At 50.3% G+C, this 23,349-nt stretch overlaps 1 protein-coding gene and 5 pseudogenes across 1 annotated transcript in view; 3 read left to right on the plus strand and 3 right to left on the minus strand.

The window, feature by feature from the left end:
* LOC117189681 overlaps positions 1-22,915 on the minus strand; it is a 96,370-nt gene extending 73,455 nt beyond the window's left edge. The window contains exon 1 of the mRNA XM_033394782.1: positions 22,685-22,915. Within this exon, the coding sequence (XP_033250673.1) occupies positions 22,685-22,900 (216 nt within the window). The 5' untranslated portion in view covers positions 22,901-22,915. The remainder of the gene's footprint in view (positions 1-22,684) is intronic.
* LOC117189679 lies at positions 354-3,395 on the plus strand (annotated as a pseudogene).
* On the minus strand, positions 3,587-7,355 carry LOC117189671 (annotated as a pseudogene).
* On the plus strand, positions 7,578-10,732 carry LOC117189676 (annotated as a pseudogene).
* LOC117189669 lies at positions 11,001-22,677 on the minus strand (annotated as a pseudogene).
* On the plus strand, positions 14,516-18,116 carry LOC117189677 (annotated as a pseudogene).
* Positions 22,916-23,349: the final 434 nt, after the last annotated feature.

Raw genomic sequence — 23,349 nt, forward strand, 5'->3', positions numbered from 1 at the left:
TCCTAGTAACATATGTGATACATGCGATAGTATCGATAACGCCTCGCATTTAATTTTCAATTGTACAAAGTACAACACAACAAGGCAAAACTTCCCATCTCTAAGAAAATATAATGATATTTACAAATTCTTTGAAAAAGAAAACATCAGCGCGTACCAAACACTAATTGACTTCATCGACGAAATTGATGTAAAGCTATAAACAGTACTCCAACATCTTCTATTCTTTGACTTGGCAATTTCCACCTTCAAAAGGCGGGCGGCCAAATAATCCCACGCTACTCACGGGTAGCTGGTAACTTAAAGCCTAAAAAAAAAAAAAAAAAAAAAAAAATGGGTATTTCAATTTATACTTTTGTTTACTTTCTAATGATACTGTTTAAAAATGAAAGAAAGAAAGTGATCTGTGAGAAAAATGTAGTACACAAACAAATTCCGTTACAACACGGCAGCAAAATATTCAACAAAAATGTCTAAAGTAACGAAGAAAGTTTACGAAGCTCGCTCCATTTACCCGGACCGCACAAAGTCCGAGGAGAAGTCATTCACCGAGGTTAATGTCCTCGTCAAGACTTTGGACACGGCGCTGCTGCTGCTCAGCTCCAAGGAGGAATGCGTCCTGTTGACCGTCTTCAGTCACATAATGGACTTTACGCGGCGCCAGGACGAGAATGTACTGGAGCTGAAGGAGCATAAAATGCTGGAAGTGCTGCTGGAGAAGAAAATCTTCATTGATTCGGAGAACGTTATCATCCGACGCTTCGCCTTGTACCTCATGAACGCCTTAATGGACAACACGGACATGAACACGCTCGAGCCCGAGACGAGTGAAGGCATCCTGGAGGTGGCCTATAGTTTCTACCTGCAGGAAACTGACGATTTCTGCATAGAATATCTCTCGCACCTGCTAAACATGTGCCTGCGTGATCCCAAAGTGGCCCAGGGAATTGTGGAGAACTTTGAGCTCTTGCAGAAGTTCAAGGCAGTGATTGCCACCTCCGAGAATCCCGACACCATTCATAGCTCCATCGAGGCCGGGAGATTCGGCTTGCGGCCCTGAAAGTCTTGAAGACCCTCCTGGTGGACACCAGCGACCAGAGTGTGTTTGAGCCGCTGCATCGCTGCTTCCATGTCCTGGAGCAGCTGGTCAAAGAATTTTGCGAAGATCTGCAAGGACCGGATGCGGTCGAGATCATTGAGGTGCTGGCCACGGCTCTCCGGTCCGAGAAGATGACCAAGCTGTTCTTCGAGCATAACCTCTTCGACCTTATTGTCGAGCACCTGAAGGACCAAATCGATATCCTGTCCCTTGAGCTGCGCTGCACCATCATATCCATCTTCGCGGAAACTGCGAAGTACGTGCAGTATCTGGTGAGGATGCACACTGCCGAGATCACGGACATGTTCCTCGGCTGCCTCATGGAGAACGACCCGGCACCGGCCACCTTCGTGATCCTCGGGCTCAACCGCATGGCCGATAATCCGGACGCACTGCGTCGAATTGTGACCGAGTTTGATGAGGGGGCTCTGCAGAAGCTAGTGTCCATTTTCCAGTCCCCGGAGGTGATCATCAAGACCCGGGAGCAGGCAGCCGAGTTTATCAATCGCCTCCTGACCGGAGCCTATCGCGACACGGCTATCGCGACAGGCGTCCTCACCACCACCATTCAGCAGGGCCTGCCTACTCTCTCCATTGATTTGATCCTCTCTCTGCTGGTAATCGTCGAGAGTTTGGCCCAGAACGAGGAGTACCGAACAGTCCTGGGCCAGCATCGTCCGCTCACCGAGCAAATTGCTCAACTTTTGATGGTAATGGCAGTCTCAGGAAGCACTCTCATTCTGTGGTGTCTTGGCATCTATAACGCATTTTTCACCCACTTCCACAGCGCTCCTATGCCCATTCCATTCTCGTGAACAACATCTTCCGTTGCCTGTGCACCATCGTCGATAAGCAGGATGTTCGTGAGGTGCTGCTTGAGAACTACATTGTGTCCTCCATCAAGCGGGCTCTGAAGTCGCTCTCTAATCTGGTCAAGACGGCTGTAACCAACTTCATTCTGCAGACCACGCGCTTTAGCGAATTCATCGACGCCTACATAGATCGCGGCATTCTGGAAGTGTAAGCGGCTCCCAACTACTCTCACCCCCCCTGCATTATCATATTCCTATCCCAATCCCGATCTTAGCCTGATGCTGTTCCAGAAACACGCCTTCTGCGTGTCCACCTGGGGACCGGCCATCGAGAGCATCCTCTCTAAGTGCCCCACGATGAAGTTCTGCATTAGAAACTGCCTAACCTTCACCGACATTACTGCCGGCAAGGACTTTTATGTGTCCAGAAAAAAGTTTGACGACTTCCGCACTCTCCAGGACATTCTACGCAACGATTGCTCTCCTCTGGAGGCCGTTCTGGTGGTCAATTTTGACCGATTGGAGGCGGATGAGGCGGATCTGATGAGAGTTCCGTCGTTCTGCCTTCCGATGTCCGATGGTGCCGGTGATCATACCTGGTGCTACTGCAAGCGTCCTGCCCATCCCCATCTACCCAAATATCTGGAGACGCTTAATCAAACTCTGATGGTGGGTCTATCCCATCTAATCCTTAATAAGCTGCTAACCATGTCCCATCTGATGATTCACAGATGCACGGCCTGGTGGAGAATCCGCCAAAGGTGCGCAGCGCCATCGATTTTGATAACGTGGCCAAGCGCATCAAGATCATTGCCGAAGTCGTGCACAATGTGATGAACGATAACCTCAAGATCCTCGACCTCAACTCGACGGAGGAGTGTTCCCGCCACGCGGTGCGATGCCACCTTCAGGAACTGCGCTACGTCTACCACACTAACTTCATACCCCTGGGCATGGTGCACAGTGGCTGCCAGTTTGAGCGCGCCATCCTCTTCAAGGCCCTGGCCGATCAGATCGGCCTGCCCTGCACCCTGGAGCGCAGTGTCGACGGCCGGATGCTGTACAACGAGGTGCCGATGCCGCTGGAGATCGACAAGGATGTTCACTGCGACAAGAAGACCCTCCAGTTTATGCCCTGGCGCATGCTGCGCCCCACCCACGTCGTCGATCTCATGTACAACGTAGGCGACCTGTATCCGATGCAGAGTCGCCAGGCACTGCAGTATCTGCGCCTCTATTGATCACTGAGATTTTTTTATTTAATCCTTTTTCCAGCTTCCATTTCAAAATTTCCTGTCGCACCATTTATCGAATGGGCTTGTAATCGAGTTTATTAAAGGGGCCAAAGAAGCAGTGGTTTTGGTCTCAGCTAGTCCTATCCACAGTCCACTGCGCAAGCGACTGGGATTGTAATTTTAAAAAAATATCGTACATCGATAAATCAAATTTTATAAATTTTAATATTGCCATATCGAATGTATCAATTTTAAAACATTAATATATCGATATATCGGAATAATAATAATAAGGAGCGGTGAAATATTTGCGTACTTTCCTTCTTGGAATATAATAGGCAATTGGGTCTGTGATTTGGTAAGCACTTACAGTCTAGATATTTCTATTAATCTAATCGTCGAAAAAAATATCGCACCGAAAATAAAACACATGCAAAGCGTTGCTCTCCTGGCTGGCTCATAATGAGCCAGATAACCTGGGATTTAGTTTTCTGCGATACGTTTGATGTATGAAATGGCACATCCTTATAATATAAGGTCCCATATCGATATATCGATAAAATATCAACAAACATGCAAGCGACTGTTGGCGGAGCATTTGGAACACCAGCGTAGATTAAATAGAAGCTGGTGGCTTGAACCATGTGCCGAGTGCTCCTCACGCTCGCCTACTTCCTCCTGACCATCTCGTCCATTGTGTTTACGGCCTGCGTCAACAATGGTGAGTGTGTGTGCTCCTTGGAGCGATGTGACCTTGTTCACCAGCAGCCGCAGAAGCGAAAAATCAATAATCTTTAAAATTCCTGCATTCCCGGACAGTCACGGGCACGATTCTCAGTGCCGAAAGTGGTTAAGATAGGCTCGGAAACTTGCGTTGCAGTTGGTGCTATAGCCGATGCTTCAGCCTGTGGATCAGATGCGTTTGTCAGGGTTTGTTCGGTCGCAGATTTTTCAGGATTTGTGACTGACACCTGCTCTGACTGCACTACATTTTCAGATGCCACAGTCGCAGTGTCGCACTCCTCGTCGCTTTCCAGATCGTCGCGCGCCACACGTGATGGTGGATTAAAGCTACCGTCGAGCATCGTCTTAAAGACTTTAATGTTCTTGACCACACGCGGCTCTAGTTCGCTCTGAAAACCGAACCAAACGAATGATACAGCGCTTCCGCAATGGATATTCAGAAAATGTTCTCACCGTGATCAGTTTGTCAGCCATCTCCAACATTTCAGTCTTGACTTCCTGTCCGTTGAGCACGTTAATAGTGAGGTTGGTGAGCTCTTTGGCCAGCAGGCGACACATTTCCCTGCGCTCGGTGAAATAGTTCTGTATGTAGTGCAGGAAGCTCAGAGCGATCCTGTTGTGTATGTTGCTCTTCGGGGAGCTGGCTTCCTGAATCGTCAAATCGATGAAGAACTTGACCACGTAATCGGGCTGAACGGCGTTCAGCGGCGCGTCGAAGCTGCAGTTCATGACGGTCCACAGAGTGGGCAGAAGGCAGGGTTGCAGAAGCGCCTGCTTCTTGAGGCGGACAAGGTTCTCAAAGAACATGCCCAGGACCTGGCTGATGATTGGCTCTGCGTTGGGATTGAAGTAGCGTTTGAGCAGCTGCTCGAGCACCTCGGGCCGATCGTCGATGTGACCGCGCAGGACCAAGCGACAAAGGCCTCGCACTATGGCCAGGCTCACTCCCTTGTCGACCACCATTTCCATATAGCGGCCAATCGCCATAATGATGTCGACGCTATGCTCGCTGTTCTGCACTGTCTGATCGCCATCCTCCTCCCCGTCGTATGTATCCTTGGACGTCTTAGACCCCAGCCCCCTAGCACCTATCTTCCGGCTCAACTTGTCGACATAGTCGATGCCATAGTGATCCATCAGCTCGAGAAGACAGCTGACAGAGGTCTCGCACAGACGGACCTCCTTGCTTTTGTCGAACTGATGGTATACAACCCGGAACACCGTCTCGGTGTATGCCACATGGAACATACTGTAGGCGTTGCCGCATTTGATGGCCCATTCGAAGATGTCCACATCCGAGGAGTGTAGATGGCGGCAAATGAAGTCCTTGTACAGCTTACATATGCTGGGAGTGAGCTTCTGGACATGCGGAGAGGCCACCATATAGTATGAGGTGAACAGGCCTTTCAGGACACGCTCCTGGTTGGAGAGCTTCGGACGGGCGGGCATGTCCAGAAAGCCGTGCTTCACCAGCAGCGGTTTGATCAGCTCCGTGTACTCCTCTGTGACAGCCATCTTCTCCTTATTCACGGACTGAGCCTGTATATACTCCTTCTGGCGCCCAAAGTTATCCTCCTGTTCCTCCAGCTCTAAGATCTTCACCTTCAACGAGGATATCTTCATCTTCGAGGGCGTGTCCAAGTCGTCCAGCAACGTACTGATCAGATTGCGATCGTGCACTAGCTCATTCTGCTTGGTATTAAGGTCACACGTCTCGTAGATGATCTCAATGAAGAACTGCATCCGGTCATTGAGGTCGGTGATCAGCTTCTCCATGCAACGCACGAGCACGCGGACGATCTTGTGGTCGAGCAGACAGTCCATCAATAGATTTTTGATCAACGTCTTCATATTGCTACGCCCAATCTCGTCGCCCAGGTCGTACGAGTCCAGGATTTCCACCAGCGAGAGCAGCATGTTCTGGAACTCTATCTGGGCGAACTTGTCCATGTCCGGTTTCTGGCTCTCACAGAACCTACAATGGATAGCAATCACTTACTGTTTGGATTTCGTTTGGGTCTCATTCAACTCACTTGTTCACATAGGTGCAGAAGACACTCAGTTCGGGCAGCACCTGGTCGCTTTCGTCCGCCTGCGTGCTCTCCAGATAGTCGCCGAGGCACTGCCAATAGAGCAACAGCTCCACGTTGAGACATTCCAGCGGTACACATCGATGCAGCTCACAGTCGTCACCGAGGGGCAGTTGTGCCATCAGTTGCTGATTGTCGGTCTGCTCAAAGATTTCACGCAACATTTGCTTGGTCACGCTCCGGAAACGCATCAGCTCTTCCTCGCTGGAGTCCAGCTTGAGGGCCGCTATCAGAGCCACAGTTCTGTTGGTAGGAGTCGATCCAGGCCTTAAGCATGATGTTTACCACCGTCTTTTTAACGTTGGCCGAGCTGTCGTTCAGACCTTGCTCCAGGAGGGTCAGGCGCTGCGCCACCCTGTAGGCGCGCACTGGATAGTTGCACATGTTGACGTACGTATGGCGGCGCACCTTCTCGTCCACGTCCCACAGACGCTGCAGTATGTAGGGCACCGTGATGTAGTTGCGGCCCATGCAGGTGATAATGCACTGGCGCACGCTGGACAAGGGATCCGCAGACAGATGGAACTGATAGGCGCAGACAACTGGATCGACGGGATTGTCCGGAATCTGGAGACGCTGCATGGCCAGGACTGCTTGCTTGCGCACACCGGCCGACACGTCCTTCACGCGCTCCAGCATAGTCTCGAGAATCTCGTCGCACTGCGTGTCGTCGAGTGCCGCATTGGGTCCCAGTGTCTCAAGTATCAGATTCACAAAGTAGCAAATCCGATAGCGAACGTGCGGACTGCTGGAATATGTCTGGGAAAAACAAACAAACAAAAGCATTCAATTGAATCTCAATGGTAAAGTACAGTAGACCCTTACAGTCAACAGCCAGTGGAATGTTTCAGTCATCATGGGGTGCGTCTTCTCCGACTCGAAGCTGGTCACGAATTTCGCGCAAAAGGACAGGGCCTAGTTACCGTTCTCGTTGCTCTCTTCCGCCTCGAGTACAGTCTTCAGCACATTAATGAATGTGTTCAGAAACTCTTGGTGGCCCATCTGCAAGGCAATTGACAATTCATAGTTGGATTGGACGAGTTCTAATCGGCTGAGCCAGCTGGCTAGCCAGCGGGTCCCAGTGACGCTGTTCCTTACCCTCGAGTACAGTTGCTGCAGCTCCTTGCTGACTCCTTAAATTCCGCGTGACGCATTATTGTGTACATGGATTCCGCGCCTCCTCTGCATTGTTCCCGGATGGGAACGGAGGTCGGATCACTGATCTCCCTTTCGTTTTCCTTTTCGGCCGAAACGGCATTGTTGTTCTTGGTCGCCTCCCTTTTTGATGCGGCTGCTGCCGCCGCTTTGGATTTTGGCTTCGCTTTTGCCTTTGGTTTGGGCATTTCGTGATTTGTTTTGCTTTTACTAATTACTTTACGATTACTTTATACTGTACAATTTATAAAATTTTCGTGAGTGTACGATGGAACACAAACAAGCGTAGCGTTGTTGCTCATTCTTCTTTTTCACCCCCATTCGCTTGTTAATTTCAAAAAGAACGCTACGCGTGCGGTAATATTAGTGCATTTTAGACTGATGCTAGGGATGTTACATATATATCGATACATATATATATCGCTTCGTTAATCTGATTCCTCTTTCCAACCTATTCGCTTGTGAATTTAAAAAAATTAACAAAAAATGGGTATTTCAATTTATACTTTTGTTTACTTTCTAATGATACTGTTTAAAAATGAAAGAAAGAAAGTGATCTGTGAGAAAAATGTAGTACACAAACAAATTCCGTTACAACACGGCAGCAAAATATTCAACAAAAATGTCTAAAGTAACGAAGAAAGTTTACGAAGCTCGCTCCATTTACCCGGACCGCACAAAGTCCGAGGAGAAGTCATTCACCGAGGTTAATGTCCTCGTCAAGACTTTGGACACGGCGCTGCTGCTGCTCAGCTCCAAGGAGGAACGCGTCCTGTTGACCGTCTTCAGTCACATAATGGACTTTACGCGGCGCCAGGACTAGAATGTACTGGAGCTGAAGGAGCATAAAATGCTGGAAGTGCTGCTGGAGAAGAAAATCTTCATTGATTCGGAGAACGTTATCATCCGACGCTTCGCCTTGTACCTCATGAACGCCTTAATGGACAACACGGACATGAACACGCTCGAGCCCGAGACGACTGAAGGCATCCTGGAGGTGGCCTATAGTTTCTACCTGCAGGAAACTGACGATTTCTGCATAGAATATCTCTCGCACCTGCTAAACATGTGCCTGCGTGATCCCAAAGTGGCCCAGGGAATTGTGGAGAACTTTGAGCTCTTGCAGAAGTTCAAGGCAGTGATTGCCACCTCCGAGAATCCCGACACCATTCATAGCTCCATCGAGGCCGTTCACAAGATCCTTCTGATCCAGAGTGCAGAGGAGATGTTGGAGTTTACCACTCTTCCCGACTTTCCCATCGATCGCATTATCTGTGAGGTGACCAGCAAATACCAGGAGATTCGGCTTGCGGCCCTGAAAGTCTTGAAGACCCTCCTGGTGGACACCAGCGACCAGAGTGTGTTTGAGCCGCTGCATCGCTGCTTCCATGTCCTGGAGCAGCTGGTCAAAGCATTTTGCGAAGTTCTGCAAGGACCGGATGCGGTCGAGATCATTGAGGTGCTGGCCACGGCTCTCCGGTCCGAGAAGATGACCAAGCTGTTCTTCGAGCATAACCTCTTCGACCTTATTGTCGAGCACCTGAAGGGCCAAATCGATATCCTGTCCCTTGAGCTGCGCTGCACCATCATATCCATCTTCGCGGAAACTGCGAAGTACGTGCAGTATCTGGTGAGGATGCACACTGCCGAGATCACTGACATGTTCCTCGGCTGCCTCATGGAGAACGACCCGGCACCGGCCACCTTCTTGATCCTCGGGCTCAACCGCATGGCCGATAATCCGGACGCACTGCGTCGAATTGTGACCGAGTTTGATGAGGGGGCTCTGCAGAAGCTAGTGTCCATTTTCCAGTCCCCGGAGGTGATCATCAAGACCCGGGAGCAGGCAGCCGAGTTTATCAATCGCCTCCTGACCGGAGCCTATCGCGACACGGCTGGAGAGCTGACGAACTTGGACATTCCAGGCGTCCTCACCACCACCATTCAGCAGGGCCTGCCTAGTCTCCATTGATTTGATCCTCTCTCTGCTGGTAATCGTCGAGAGTTTGGCCCAGAACGAGGAGTACCGAACAGTCAGCATCAGTCCTGGGCCAGCATCGTCCGCTCACCGAGCAAATTGGTCAACCTTTGATGGTGAACAAAATCTTCCGTTGCCTGTGCACCATCGTCGATAAGCAGGATGTTCGTGAGGTGCTGCTTGAGAACTACATTGTGTCCTCCATCAAGCGGGCTCTGAAGTCGCTCTCTAATCTGGTCAAGACGGCTGTGACCAACTTCATTCTGCAGACCACGCGCTTTAGCGAATTCATCGACGCCTACATATATCGCGGCATTCTGGAAGTGTAAGCGGCTCCCAACTACTCTCACCCCCCCTGCATTATCATGTTCCTATCCCAATCCCGATCTTAGCCTGATGCTGTTCCAGAAACACGCCTTCTGCGTGTCCACCTGGGGACCGGCCATCGAGAGCATCCTCTCTAAGTGCCCCACGATGAAGTTCTGCATTAGAAACTGCCTAACCTTCACCGACATTACTGCCGGCAAGGACTTTTATGTGTCCAGAAAAAAGTTTGACGACTTCCGCACTCTCCAGGACATTCTACGCAACGATTGCTCTCCTCTGGAGGCCGTTCTGGTGGTCAATTTTGACCGATTGGAGGCGGATGAGGCGGATCTGATGAGAGTTCCGTCGTTCTGCCTTCCGATGTCCGATGGTGCCGGTGATCATACCTGGTGCTACTGCAAGCGTCCTGCCCATCCCCATCTGCCCAAATATCTGGAGACGCTTAATCAAACTCTGATGGTGGGTCTATCCCATCTAATCCTTAATAAGCTGCTAACCATGTCCCATCTGATGATTCACAGATGCACGGCCTGGTGGAGAATCCGCCAAAGGTGCGCAGCGCCATCGATTTTGATAACGTGGCCAAGCGCATCAAGATCATTGCCGAAGTCGTGCACAATGTGATGAACGATAACCTCAAGATCCTCGACCTCAACTCGACGGAGGAGTGTTCCCGCCACGCGGTGCGATGCCACCTTCAGGAACTGCGCTACGTCTACCACACTAACTTCATACCCCTGGGCATGGTGCACAGTGGCTGCCAGTTTGAGCGCGCCATCCTCTTCAAGGCCCTGGCCGATCAGATCGGCCTGCCCTGCACCCTGGAGCGCAGTGTGATGCTGTGATGCCGCTGGAGATCGACAAGGATGTTCACTGCGACAAGAAGACCCTCCAGTTTATGCCCTGGCGCATGCTGCGCCCCACCCACGTCGTCGATCTCATGTACAACGTAGGCGACCTGTATCCGATGCAGAGTCGCCAGGCACTGCAGTATCTGCGCCTCTATTGATCACTGAGATGTTATTTAATCCTTTTTCCAGCTTCCATTTCAAAATTTCCTGTCGCACCATTTATCGAATGGGCTTGTAATCGAGTTTATTAAAGGGGCCAAAGAAGCAGTGGTTTTGGTCTCAGCTAGTCCTATCCACAGTCCACTGCGCCTTCGCCTGGCATTCGTCCTGGCAACGCATGTAAATAATAAGCAAGCGACTGGGATTGTAAATTTTAAAAAATATCGTACATCGATAAATCAAATTTTATAAATTTTAATATTGCCATATCGAATGTATCAATTTTAAAACATTAATATATCGATATATCGGAATAATAATAATAAGGAGCGGTGAAATATTTGCGTACTCTTCCTTCTTGGAATATGTTAGGCAATTGGGTCTGTGATTTGGTAAGCACTTACAGTCTAGATATTTCTATTAATCTAATCGTCGAAAAAAATATCGCACCGAAAATAAAACACATGCAAAGCGTTGCTCTCCTGGCTGGCTCATAATGAGCCAGATAACCTGCGATTTAGTTTTCTGCGATACGTTTGATGTATGAAATGGCACATCCTTATAATATAAGGTCCCATATCGATATATCGATAAAATATCAACAAACATGCAAGCGACTGTTGGCGGAGCATTTGGAACACCAGCGTAGATTAAATAGAAGCTGGTGGCTTAAACCATGTGCCGAGTGCTCCTCACGCTCGCCTACTTCCTCCTGACCATCTGGTCCATTGTGTTTACGGCCTGCGTCAACAATGGTGAGTGTGTGTGCTCCTTGGAGCGATGTGACCTTGTTCACCAGCAGCTGCAGAAGAGAAAAATCAATAATCTTTAAAATTCCTGCATTCCCGGACAGTCACGGGCACGATTCTCAGTGCCGAAAGTGGTTAAGATAGGCTCTGAAACTTGCGTTGCAGTTGGTGCTATAGCCGATGCTTCAGCCTGTGGATCAGATGCGTTTGTCAGGGTTTGTTCGGTCGCAGATTTTTCAGGATTTGTGACTGACACCTGCTCTGACTGCACTATATTTTCAGATGCCACAGTCGCAGTGTCGCACTCCTCGTCGCTTTCCAGATCGTCGCGCGCCTCACGTGATGGTGGATTAAAGCTACCGTCGAGCATCGTCTTAAAGACTTTAATGTTCTTGACCACACGCGGCTCTAGTTCGCTCTGAAAACCGAACCAAACGAATGATACAGCGCTTCCGCAATGGATATTCAGAAAATGTTCTCACCGTGATCAGTTTGTCTGCCATCTCCAACATTTCAGTCTTGACTTCCTGTCCGTTGAGCACGTTAATAGTGAGGTTGGTGAGCTCTTTGGCCAGCAGGCGACACATTTCCCTGCGCTCGGTGAAATAGTTCTGTATGTAGTGCAGGAAGCTCAGAGCGATCCTGTTGTGTATGTTGCTCTTCGGGGAGCTGGCTTCCTGAATCGTCAAATCGATGAAGAACTTGACCACGTAATCGTGCTGAACGGCGTTCAGCGGCGCGTCGAAGCTGCAGTTCATGACGGTCCACAGAGTGGGCAGAAGGCAGGGTTGCAGAAGCGCCTGCTTCTTGAGGCGGACAAGGTTCTCAAAGAACATGCCCAGGACCTGGCTGATGATTGGCTCTGCGTTGGGATTGAAGTAGCGTTTGAGCAGCTGCTCGAGCACCTCGGGCCGATCGTCGATGTGACCGCGCAGGACCAAGCGACAAAGGCCTCGCACTATGGCCAGGCTCACGCCCTTGTCGACCACCATTTCCATATAGCGGCCAATCGCCATAATGATGTCGACGCTATGCTCGCTGTTCTGCACTGTCTGATCGCCATCCTCCTCCCCGTCGTATGTATCCTGCACGGTATAGAGCTGGCGGCGATTGGACGTCTAGGTGCCCCCTAGCACCTATCTTCCGGCTCAACTTGTCGACATAGTCGATGCCAGAGAAGACAGCTGACAGAGGTCTCGCACAGACGGACCTCCTTGCTATTGTAGAACTGATGGTATACAACCCGGAACACCGTCTCGGTGTATGCCTCATAGAACATACTGTAGGCGTTGCCGCATTTGATGGCCCATTCGAAGATGTCCACATCCGAGGAGTGGAGATGGCGGCAAATGAAGTCCTTGTACAGCTTACATATGCTGTGAGTGAGCTTCTGGACATGCGGAGAGGCCACTATATAGTATGAGGTGAACAGGCCTTTCAGGACACGCTCCTGGTTGGAGAGCTTCGGACGGGCGGGCATGTCCAGAAAGCCGTGCTTCACCAGCAGCGGTTTGATCAGCTCCGTGTACTCCTCTGTGACAGCCATCTTCTCCTTATTCACGGACTGAGCCTGTATATACTCCTTCTGGCGCCCAAAGTTATCCTCCTGTTCCTCCAGCTCTAAGATCTTCACCTTCAACGAGGATATCTTCATCTTCGAGGGCGTGTCCAAGTCGTCCAGCAACTTACTGATCAGATTGCGATCGTGCACTAGCTCATTCTGCTTGGTATTAAGGTCACACGTCTCGTAGATGATCTCAATGAAGAACTGCATCCGGTCATTGAGGTCGGTGATCAGCTTCTCCATGCAACGCACGAGCACGCGGACGATCTTGTGGTCGAGCAGACAGTCCTTCAATAGATTTTTGATCAACGTCTTCATATTGCTACGCCCAATCTCGTCGCCCAGGTCGTACGAGTCCAGGATTTCCACCAGCGAGAGCAGCATGTTCTGGAACTCTATCTGGGCGAACTTGTCCATGTCCGGTTTCTGGCTCTCACAGAACCTACAATGGATAGCAATCACTTACTGTTTGGATTTCGTTTGGGTCTCATTCAACTCACTTGTTCACATAGGTGCAGAAGACACTCAGTTCGGGCAGCACCTGGTCGCTTTCGTCCGCCTGCGTGCTCTCCAGATAGTCGCCGAGGCACTGCCAATAGAGCAACAGCTCCACGTTGAGACATTCCAGCGGTACACATCGATGCAGCTCACAGTCGTCACCGAGGGGCAGTTGTGCCATCAGTTGCTGATTGTCGGTCTGCTCAAAGATTTCACGCAACATTTGCTTGGTCACGCTCCGGAAACGCATCAGCTCCTCCTCGCTGGAGTCCAGCTTGAGGGCCGCTATCAGAGCCACATAGTTCTGTTGGTAGGAGTCGATCCAGGCCTTAAGCATGATGTTTACCACAGTCTTTTTAACGTTGGCCGAGCTGTCGTTCAGACCTTGCTCCAGGAGGGTCAGGCGCTGCGCCACCCTGTAGGCGCGCACTGGATAGTTGCACATGTTGACGTACGTATGGCGGCGCTCCTTCTCGTCCACGTCCCACAGACGCTGCAGTATGTAGGGCACCGTGATGTAGTTGCGGCCCATGCAGGTGATAATGCACTGGCGCACGCTGGACAAGGGATCCGCAGACAGATGGAACTGATAGGCGCAGACAACTGGATCGACGGGATTGTCCGGAATCTGGAAACGCTGCATGGCCAGGACTGCTTGCTTGCGCACACCGGCCGACACGTCCTTCACGCGCTCCAGCATAGTCTCGAGAATCTCGTCGCACTGCGTGTCGTCGAGTGCCGCATTGGGTCCCAGTGTCTCAAGTATCAGATTCACAAAGTAGCAAATCCGATAGCGAACGTGCGGACTGCTGGAATATGTCTGGGAAAAACAAACAAACAAAAGCATTCAATTGAATCTCAATGGTAAAGTACAGTAGACCCTTACAGTCAACAGCCAGTGGAATGTTTCAGTCATCATGGGGTGCGTCTTCTCCGACTCGAAGCTGGTCACGAATTTCGCGCAAAAGGACAGGGCCTTGTTACCGTTCTCGTTGCTCTCCTCCGCCTCGAGTACAGTCTTCAGCACATTAATGAATGTGTTCAGAAACTCTTGGTGGCCCATCTGCAAGGCAATTGACAATTCATAGTTGGATTGGACGAGTTCTAATCGGCTGAGCCAGCTGGCTAGCCAGCGGGTCCCAGTGACGCTGTTCCTTACCCTCGAGTACAGTTGCTGCAGCTCCTTGCTGACTCCTTAAATTCCGCGTGACGCATTATTGTGTACATGGATTCCGCGCCTCCTCTGCATTGTTCCCGGATGGGAACGGAGGTCGGATCACTGATCTCCCTTTCGTTTTCCTTTTCGGCCGAAACGGCATTGTTGTTCTTGGTCGCCTCCCTTTTTGATGCGGCTGCTGCCGCCGCTTTGGATTTTGGCTTCGCTTTTGCCTTTGGTTTGGGCATTTCGTGATTTGTTTTGCTTTTACTAACTAAATACTGCTCGATTACTTTATACTGTACAATTTGTAAAATTTTCGTGAGTGTACGATGGAACACAAGCAAGCGTAGCGTTGTTGCTCATTCTTCTTTTTCACCCCCATTCGCTTGTTAATTTCAAAAAGAACGCTACGCGTGCGGTAATATTAGTGCATTTTAGACTGATGCTAGGGATGTTACATATACATCGATACATATCGCATCGTTAATCTGATTCCTCTTTCCAACCTATTCGCTTGTGAATTTAAAAAAATTAACAAAAAATGGGTATTTCAATTTATACTTTTGTTTACTTTCTAATGATACTGTTTAAAAATGAAAGAAAGAAAGTGATCTGTGAGAAAAATGTAGTACACAAACAAATTCCGTTACAACACGGCAGCAAAATATTCAACAAAAATGTCTAAAGTAACGAAGAAAGTTTACGAAGCTCGCTCCATTTACCCGGACCGCACAAAGTCCGAGGAGAAGTCATTCACCGAGGTTAATGTCCTCGTCAAGACTAAGGACTCAGCTCCAAGGAGGAATGCGTCCTGTTGACCGTCTTCAGTCACATAATGGACTTTACGCGGCGCCAGGACTAGAATGTACTGGAGCTGAAGGAGCATAAAATGCTGGAAGTGCTGCTGGAGAAGAAAATCTTCATTGATTCGGAGAACGTTATCATCCGACGCTTCGCCTTGTACCTCATGAACGCCTTAATGGACAACACGGACTTGAACACGCTCGAGCCCGAGACGAGTGAAGGCATCCTGGAGGTGGCCTATAGTTTCTACCTGCAGGAAACTGACGATTTCTGCATAGAATATCTCTCGCACCTGCTAAACATGTGCCTGCGTGATCCCAAAGTGGCCCAGGGAATTGTGGAGAACTTTGAGCTCTTGCAGAAGTTCAAGGCAGTGATTGCCACCTCCGAGAATCCCGACACCATTCATAGCTCCATCGAGGCCGTTCACAAGATCCTTCTGATCCAGAGTGCAGAGGAGATGTTGGAGTTTACCACTCTTCCCGACTTTCCCATCGATCGCATTATCTGTGAGGTGACCAGCAAATACCAGGAGATTCGGCTTGCGGCCCTGAAAGTCTTGAAGACCCTCCTGGTGGACACCAGCAACCAGAGTGTGTTTGAGCCGCTGCATCGCTGCTTCCATGTCCTGGAGCAGCTGGTCAAAGCATTTTGCGAAGTTCTGCAAGGACCGGATGCGGTCGAGATCATTGAGGTGCTGACCACGGCTCTCCGGTCCGAGAAGATGACCAAGCTGTTCTTCGAGCATAACCTCTTCGACCTTATTGTCGAGCACCTGATGGACGAAATCGATATCCTGTCCCTTGAGCTGCGCTGCACCATCATATCCATCTTCGCGGAAACTGCGAAGTACGTGCAGTATCTGGTGAGGATGCACACTGCGGAGATCACGGACATGTTCCTCCTCGGGCTCAACCGCATGGCCGATAATCCGGACGCACTGCGTCGAATTGTGACCGAGTTTGATGAGGGGGCTCTGCAGAAGCTAGTGTCCATTTTCCAGTCCCCGGAGGTGATCATCAAGACCCGGGAGCAGGCAGCCGAGTTTATCAATCGCCTCCTGACCGGAGCCTATCGCGACACGGCTGGAGAGCTGACGGACTTGGACATTCCAGGCGTCCTCACCACCACCATTCAGCAGGGCCTGCCTACTCTCTCCATTGATTTGATCCTCTCTCTGCTGGTAATCGTCGAGAGTTTGGCCCAGAACGAGGAGTACCGAACAGTCCTGGGCCAGCATCGTCCGCTCACCGAGCAAATTGGTCAACTTTTGATGGTAATGGCAGTCTCAGGAAGCACTCTCATTCTGTGGTGTCTTGGCATCTATAACGCATTTTTCACCCACTTCCACAGCGCTCCTATGCCCATTCCATTCTCGTGAACAACATCTTCCGTTGCCTGTGCACCATCGTCGATAAGCAGGATGTTCGTGAGGTGCTGCTTGAGAACTACATTGTGTCCTCCATCAAGCGGGCTCTGAAGTCGCTCTCTAATCTGGTCAAGACGGCTGTGACCAACTTCATTCTGCAGACCACGCGCTTTAGCGAATTCATCGACGCCTACATAGATCGCGGCATTCTGGAAGTGTAAGCGGCTCCCAACTACTCTCACCCCCCCTGCATTATCATATTCCTATCCCAATCCCGATCTTAGCCTGATGCTGTTCCAGAAACACGCCTTCTGCGTGTCCACCTGGGGACCGGCCATCGAGAGCATCCTCTCTAAGTGCCCCACGATGAAGTTCTGCATTAGAAACTGCCTAACCCTCACCGACATTACTGCCGGCAAGGACTTTTATGTGTCCAGAAAATAGTTTGACGACTTCCGCACTCTCCAGGACATTCTACGCAACGATTGCTCTCCTCTGGAGGCCGTTCTGGTGGTCAATTTTGACCGATTGGAGGCGGATGAGGCGGATCTGATGAGAGTTCCGTCGTTCTGCCTTCCGATGTCCGATGGTGCCGGTGATCATACCTGGTGCTACTGCAAGCGTCCTGCCCATCCCCATCTACCCAAATATCTGGAGACGCTTAATCAAACTCTGATGGTGGGTCTATCCCATCTAATCCTTAATAAGCTGCTAACCATGTCCCATCTGATGATTCACAGATGCACGGCCTGGTGGAGAATCCGCCAAAGGTGCGCAGCGCCATCGATTTTGATAACGTGGCCAAGCGCATCAAGATCATTGCCGAAGTCGTGCACAATGTGATGAACGATAACCTCAAGATCCTCGACCTCAACTCGACGGAGGAGTGTTCCCGCCACGCGGTGCGATGCCACCTTCAGGAACTGCGCTACGTCTACCACACTAACTTCATACCCCTGGGCATGGTGCACAGTGGCTGCCAGTTTGAGCGCGCCATCCTCTTCAAGGCCCTGGCCGATCAGATCGGCCTGCCCTGCACCCTGGAGCGCAGTGTCGACGGCCGGATGCTGTACAACGAGGTGCCGATGCCGCTGGAGATCGACAAGGATGTTCACTGCGACAAGAAGACCCTCCAGTTTATGCCCTGGCGCATGCTGCGCCCCACCCACGTCGTCGATCTCATGTACAACGTAGGCGACCTGTATCCGATGCAGAGTCGCCAGGCACTGCAGTATCTGCGCCTCTATTGATCACTGAGATTTTTTTATTTAATCCTTTTTCCAGCTTCCATTTCAAAATTTCCTGTCGCACCATTTATCGAATGGGCTTGTAATCGAGTTTATTAAAGGGGCCAAAGAAGCAGTGGTTTTGGTCTCAGCTAGTCCTATCCACAGTCCACTGCGCATGTCCTCGTCCACTGCGCCTTCGCCTGGCATTCGTCCTGGCAACGCATGTAAATAATAAGCAAGCGACTGGGATTGTAAATTTTAAAAAATATCGTACATCGATAAATCAAATTTTATAAATTTTAATATTGCCATATAGAATGTATCAATTTTAAAACATTAATATATCGATATATCGGAATAATAATAATAAGGAGCGGTGAAATATTTGCGTACTCTTCCTTCTTGGAATATGTTAGGCAATTGGGTCTGTGATTTGGTAAGCACTTACAGTCTAGATATTTCTATTAATCTAATCGTCGAAAAAAATATCGCACCGAAAATAAAACACATGCAAAGCGTTGCTCTCCTGGCTGGCTCATAATGAGCCAGATAGCCTGGGATTTAGTTTTCTGCGATACGTTTGATGTATGAAATGGCACATCCTTATAATATAAGGTCCCATATCGATATATCGATAAAATATCAACAAACATGCAAGCGACTGTTGGCGGAGCATTTGGAACACCAGCGTAGATTAAATAGAAGCTGATGGCTTGAACCATGTGCCGAGTGCTCCTCACGCTCGCCTACTTCCTCCTGACCATCTTGTCCATTGTGTTTACGGCCTGCGTCAACAATGGTGAGTGTGTGTGCTCCTTGGAGCGATGTGACCTTGTTCACCAGCAGCCGCAGAAGAGAAAAATCAATAATCTTTAAAATTCCTGCATTCCCGGACAGTCACGGGCACGATTCTCAGTGCCGAAAGTGGTTAAGATAGGCTCTGAAACTTGCGTTGCAGTTGGTGCTATAGCCGATGCTTCAGCCTGTGTATCAGATGCGTTTGTCAGGGTTTGTTCGGTCGCAGATTTTTCAGGATTTGTGACTGACACCTGCTCTGACTGCACTACATTTTCAGATGCCACAGTCGCAGTGTCGCACTCCTCGTCGCTTTCCAGATCGTCGCGCGCCTCACGTGATGGTGGATTAAAGCTACCGTCGAGCATCGTCTTAAAGACTTTAATGTTCTTGACCACACGCGGCTGTAGTTCGCTCTGAAAACCGAACCAAACGAATGATACAGCGCTTCCGCAATGGATATTCAGAAAATGTTCTCACCGTGATCAGTTTGTCAGCCATCTCCAACATTTCCGTTGAGCACGTTAATAGTGAGGTTGGTGAGCTCTTTGGCCAGCAGGCGACACATTTCCCTGCGCTCGGTGAAATAGTTCTGTATGTAGTGCAGGAAGCTCAGAGCGATCCTGTTGTGTATGTTGCTCTTCGGGGAGCTGGCTTCCTGAATCGTCAAATCGATGAAGAACTTGACCACGTAATCGGGCTGAACGGCGTTCAGCGGCGCGTCGAAGCTGCAGTTCATGACGGTCCACAGTGTGGGCAGAAGGCAGGGTTGCAGAAGCGCCTGCTTCTTGAGGCGGACAAGGTTCTCAAAGAACATGCCCAGGACCTGGCTGATGATTGGCTCTGCGTTGGGATTGAAGTAGCGTTTGAGCAGCTGCTCGAGCACCTCGGGCCGATCGTCGATGTGACCGCGCAGGACCAAGCGACAAAGGCCTCGCACTATGGCCAGGCTCACGCCCTTGTCGACCACCATTTCCATATAGCGGCCCATCGCCATAATGATGTCGACGCTATGCTCGCTGTTCTGCACTGTCTGATCGCCATCCTCCTCCCCGTCGTATGTATCCTGCACGGTATAGAGCTGGCGGCGATTGGACGTCTTAGACCCCAGCCCCCTAGCACCTATCTTCCGGCTCAACTTGTCGACATAGTCGATGTCAGAGAAGACAGCTGACAGAGGTCTCGCACAGACGGACCTCCTTGCTATTTTAGAACTGATGGTATACAACCCGGAACACCGTCTCGGTGTATGCCTCATGGAACATACTGTAGGCGTTGCCGCATTTGATGGCCCATTCGAAGATGTCCACATCCGAGGAGTGGAGATGGCGGCAAATGAAGTCCTTGTACAGCTTACATATGCTGGGAGTGAGCTTCTGGACATGCGGAGAGGCCACCATATAGTATGAGGTGAACAGGCCTTTCAGGACACGCTCCTGGTTGGAGAGCTTCGGACGGGCGGGCATGTCCAGAAAGCCGTGCTTCACCAGCAGCGGTTTGATCAGCTCCGTGTACTCCTCTGTGACAGCCATCTTCTCCTTATTCACGGACTGAGCCTGTATATACTCCTTCTGGCGCCCAAAGTTATCCTCCTGTTCCTCCAGCTCTAAGATCTTCACCTTCAACGAGGATATCTTCATCTTCGAGGGCGTGTCCAAGTCGTCCAGCAACTTACTGATCAGATTGCGATCGTGCACTAGCTCATTCTGCTTGGTATTAAGGTCACACGTCTCGTAGATGATCTCAATGAAGAACTGCATCCGGTCATTGAGGTCGGTGATCAGCTTCTCCATGCAACGCACGAGCACGCGGACGATCTTGTGGTCGAGCAGACAGTCCTTCAATAGATTTTTGATCAACGTCTTCATATTGCTACGCCCAATCTCGTCGCCCAGGTCGTACGAGTCCAGGATTTCCACCAGCGAGAGCAGCATGTTCTGGAACTCTATCTGGGCGAACTTGTCCATGTCCGGTTTCTGGCTCTCACAGAACCTACAATGGATAGCAATCACTTACTGTTTGGATTTCGTTTGGGTCTCATTCAACTCACTTGTTCACATAGGTGCAGAAGACACTCAGTTCGGGCAGCACCTGGTCGCTTTCGTCCGCCTGCATGCTCTCCAGATAGTCGCCGAGGCACTGCCAATAGAGCAACAGCTTCACGTTGAGACATTCCAGCGGTACACATCGATGCAGCTCACAGTCGTCACCGAGGGGCAGTTGTGCCATCAGTTGCTGATTGTCGGTCTGCTCAAAGATTTCACGCAACATTTGCTTGGTCACGCTCCGGAAACGCATCAGCTCTTCCTCGCTGGAGTCCAGCTTGAGGGCCGCTATCAGAGCCACATAGTTCTGTTGGTAGGAGTCGATCCAGGCCTTAAGCATGATGTTTACCACCGTCTTTTTAACGTTGGCCGAGCTGTCGTTCAGACCTTGCTCCAGGAGGGTCAGGCGCTGCGCCACCCTGTAGGCGCGCACTGGATAGTTGCACATGTTGACATACGTATGGCGGCGCACCTTCTCGTCCACGTCCCACAGACGCTGCAGTATGTAGGGCACCGTGATGTAGTTGCGGCCCATGCAGGTGATAATGCACTGGCGCACGCTGGACAAGGGATCCGCAGACAGATGGAACTGATAGGCGCAGACAACTGGATCGACGGGATTGTCCGGAATCTGGAGACGCTGCATGGCCAGGACTGCTTGCTTGCGCACACCGGCCGACACGTCCTTCACGCGCTCCAGCATAGTCTCGAGAATCTCGTCGCACTGCGTGTCGTCGAGTGCCGCATTGGGTCCCAGTTTCTCAAGTATCAGATTCACAAAGTAGCAAATCCGATAGCGAACGTGCGGACTGCTGGAATATGTCTGGGAAAAACAAACAAACAAAAGCATTCAATTGAATCTCAATGGTAAAGTACAGTAGACCCTTACAGTCAACAGCCAGTGGAATGTTTCAGTCATCATGGGGTGCGTCTTCTCCGACTCGAAGCTGGTCACGAATTTCGCGCAAAAGGACAGGGCCTTGTTACCGTTCTCGTTGCTCTCCTCCGCCTCGAGTACAGTCTTCAGCACATTGATGAATGTGTTCAGACTCTTGGTGGCCCATCTGCAAGGCAATTGACAATTCATAGTTGGATTGGACGAGTTCTAATCGGCTGAGCCAGCTGGCTAGCCAGCGGGTCCCAGTGACGCTGTTCCTTACCCTCGAGTACAGTTGCTGCAGCTCCTTTTCGTAGCGCTTGTGGAGTGACTCCTTGAGTTCCGCGTGACGCATTATTGTGTACATGTGTACATTATTGTGTACACTGGTGAGGACGCCTAGAATGTCCAAGTCCGTCAGCTCTCCAGCCGTGTCGCGATAGGCTCCGGTCAGGAAGCGATTGATAAACTCGGCTGCCTGCTCCCGGGTCTTGATGATCACCTCCGGGGACTGGAAAATGGACACTAGCTTCTGCCGAGCCCCCTCATCAAACTCGGTCACAATTCGACGCAGTGCGTCCGGATTATCGGCCATGCGGTTGAGCCCGAGGATCACGAAGGTGGCCGGTGCCGGGTCGTTCTCCATGAGGCAGCCGAGGAACATGTCCGTGATCTCGGCAGTGTGCATCCTCACCAGATACTGCACGTACTTCGCAGTTTCCGCGAAGATGGATATGATGGTGCAGCGCAGCTCAAGGGACAGGATATCGATTTGGTCCTTCAGGTGCTCGACAATAAGGTCGAAGAGGTTATGCTCGAAGAACAGCTTGGTCATCTTCTCGGACCGGAGAGCCGTGGCCAGCACCTCAATGATCTCGACCGCATCCGGTCCTTGCAGAACTTCGCAAAATGCTTTGACCAGCTGCTCCAGGACATGGAAGCAGCGATGCAGCGGCTCAAACACACTCTGGTCGCTGGTGTCCACCAGGAGGGTCTTCAAGACTTTCAGGGCCGCAAGCCGAATCTCCCGGCCTCGATGGAGCTATGAATGGTGTCGGGATTCTCGGAGGTGGCAATCACTGCCTTGAACTTCTGCAAGAGCTCAAAGTTCTCCACAATTCCCTGTTCCATGTTCCATGTTCCATGTTTAGCAGGTGCGAGAGATATTCTATGCAGAAATCGTCAGTTTCCTGCAGGTAGAAACTATAGGCCACCTCCAGGATGCCTTCAGTCGTCTCGGGCTCGAGCGTGTTTATGTCCGTGTTGTCTATTAAGGCGTTCATGAGGTACAAGGCGAAGCGTCGGATGATAACGTTCTCCGAATCAATGAAGATTTTCTTCTCCAGCAGCACTTCCAGCATTTGATGCTCCTTCAGCTCCAGTACATTCTAGTCCTGGCGCCGCGTAAAGTCCATTATGTGACTGAAGACGGTCAACAGGACGCATTCCTCCTTGGAGCTGAGCAGCAGCAGCGCCGTGTCCAAAGTCTTGACGAGGACATTAACCTCGGTGAATGACTTCTCCTCGGACTTTGTGCGGTCCGGGTAAATGGAGCGAGCTTCGTAACTTTCTTCGTTACTTTAGACATTTTTGTTGAATATTTTGCTGCCGTGTTGTAACGGAATTTGTTTGTGTACTACATTTTTCTCACAGATCACTTTCTTTCTTTCATTTTTAAACAGTATCATTAGAAAGTAAACAAAAGTATAAATTGAAATACCCATTTTTTGTTAATTTTTTTAAATTCACAAGCGAATAGGTTGGAAAGAGGAATCAGATTAACGATGCGATATGTATCGATATATATGTA

This window comes from Drosophila miranda (genome assembly GCF_003369915.1).
Source record: "Drosophila miranda strain MSH22 chromosome Y unlocalized genomic scaffold, D.miranda_PacBio2.1 Contig_Y1_pilon, whole genome shotgun sequence".
In the NCBI taxonomy this organism is placed as follows: Eukaryota; Metazoa; Arthropoda; class Insecta; order Diptera; family Drosophilidae; genus Drosophila; species Drosophila miranda.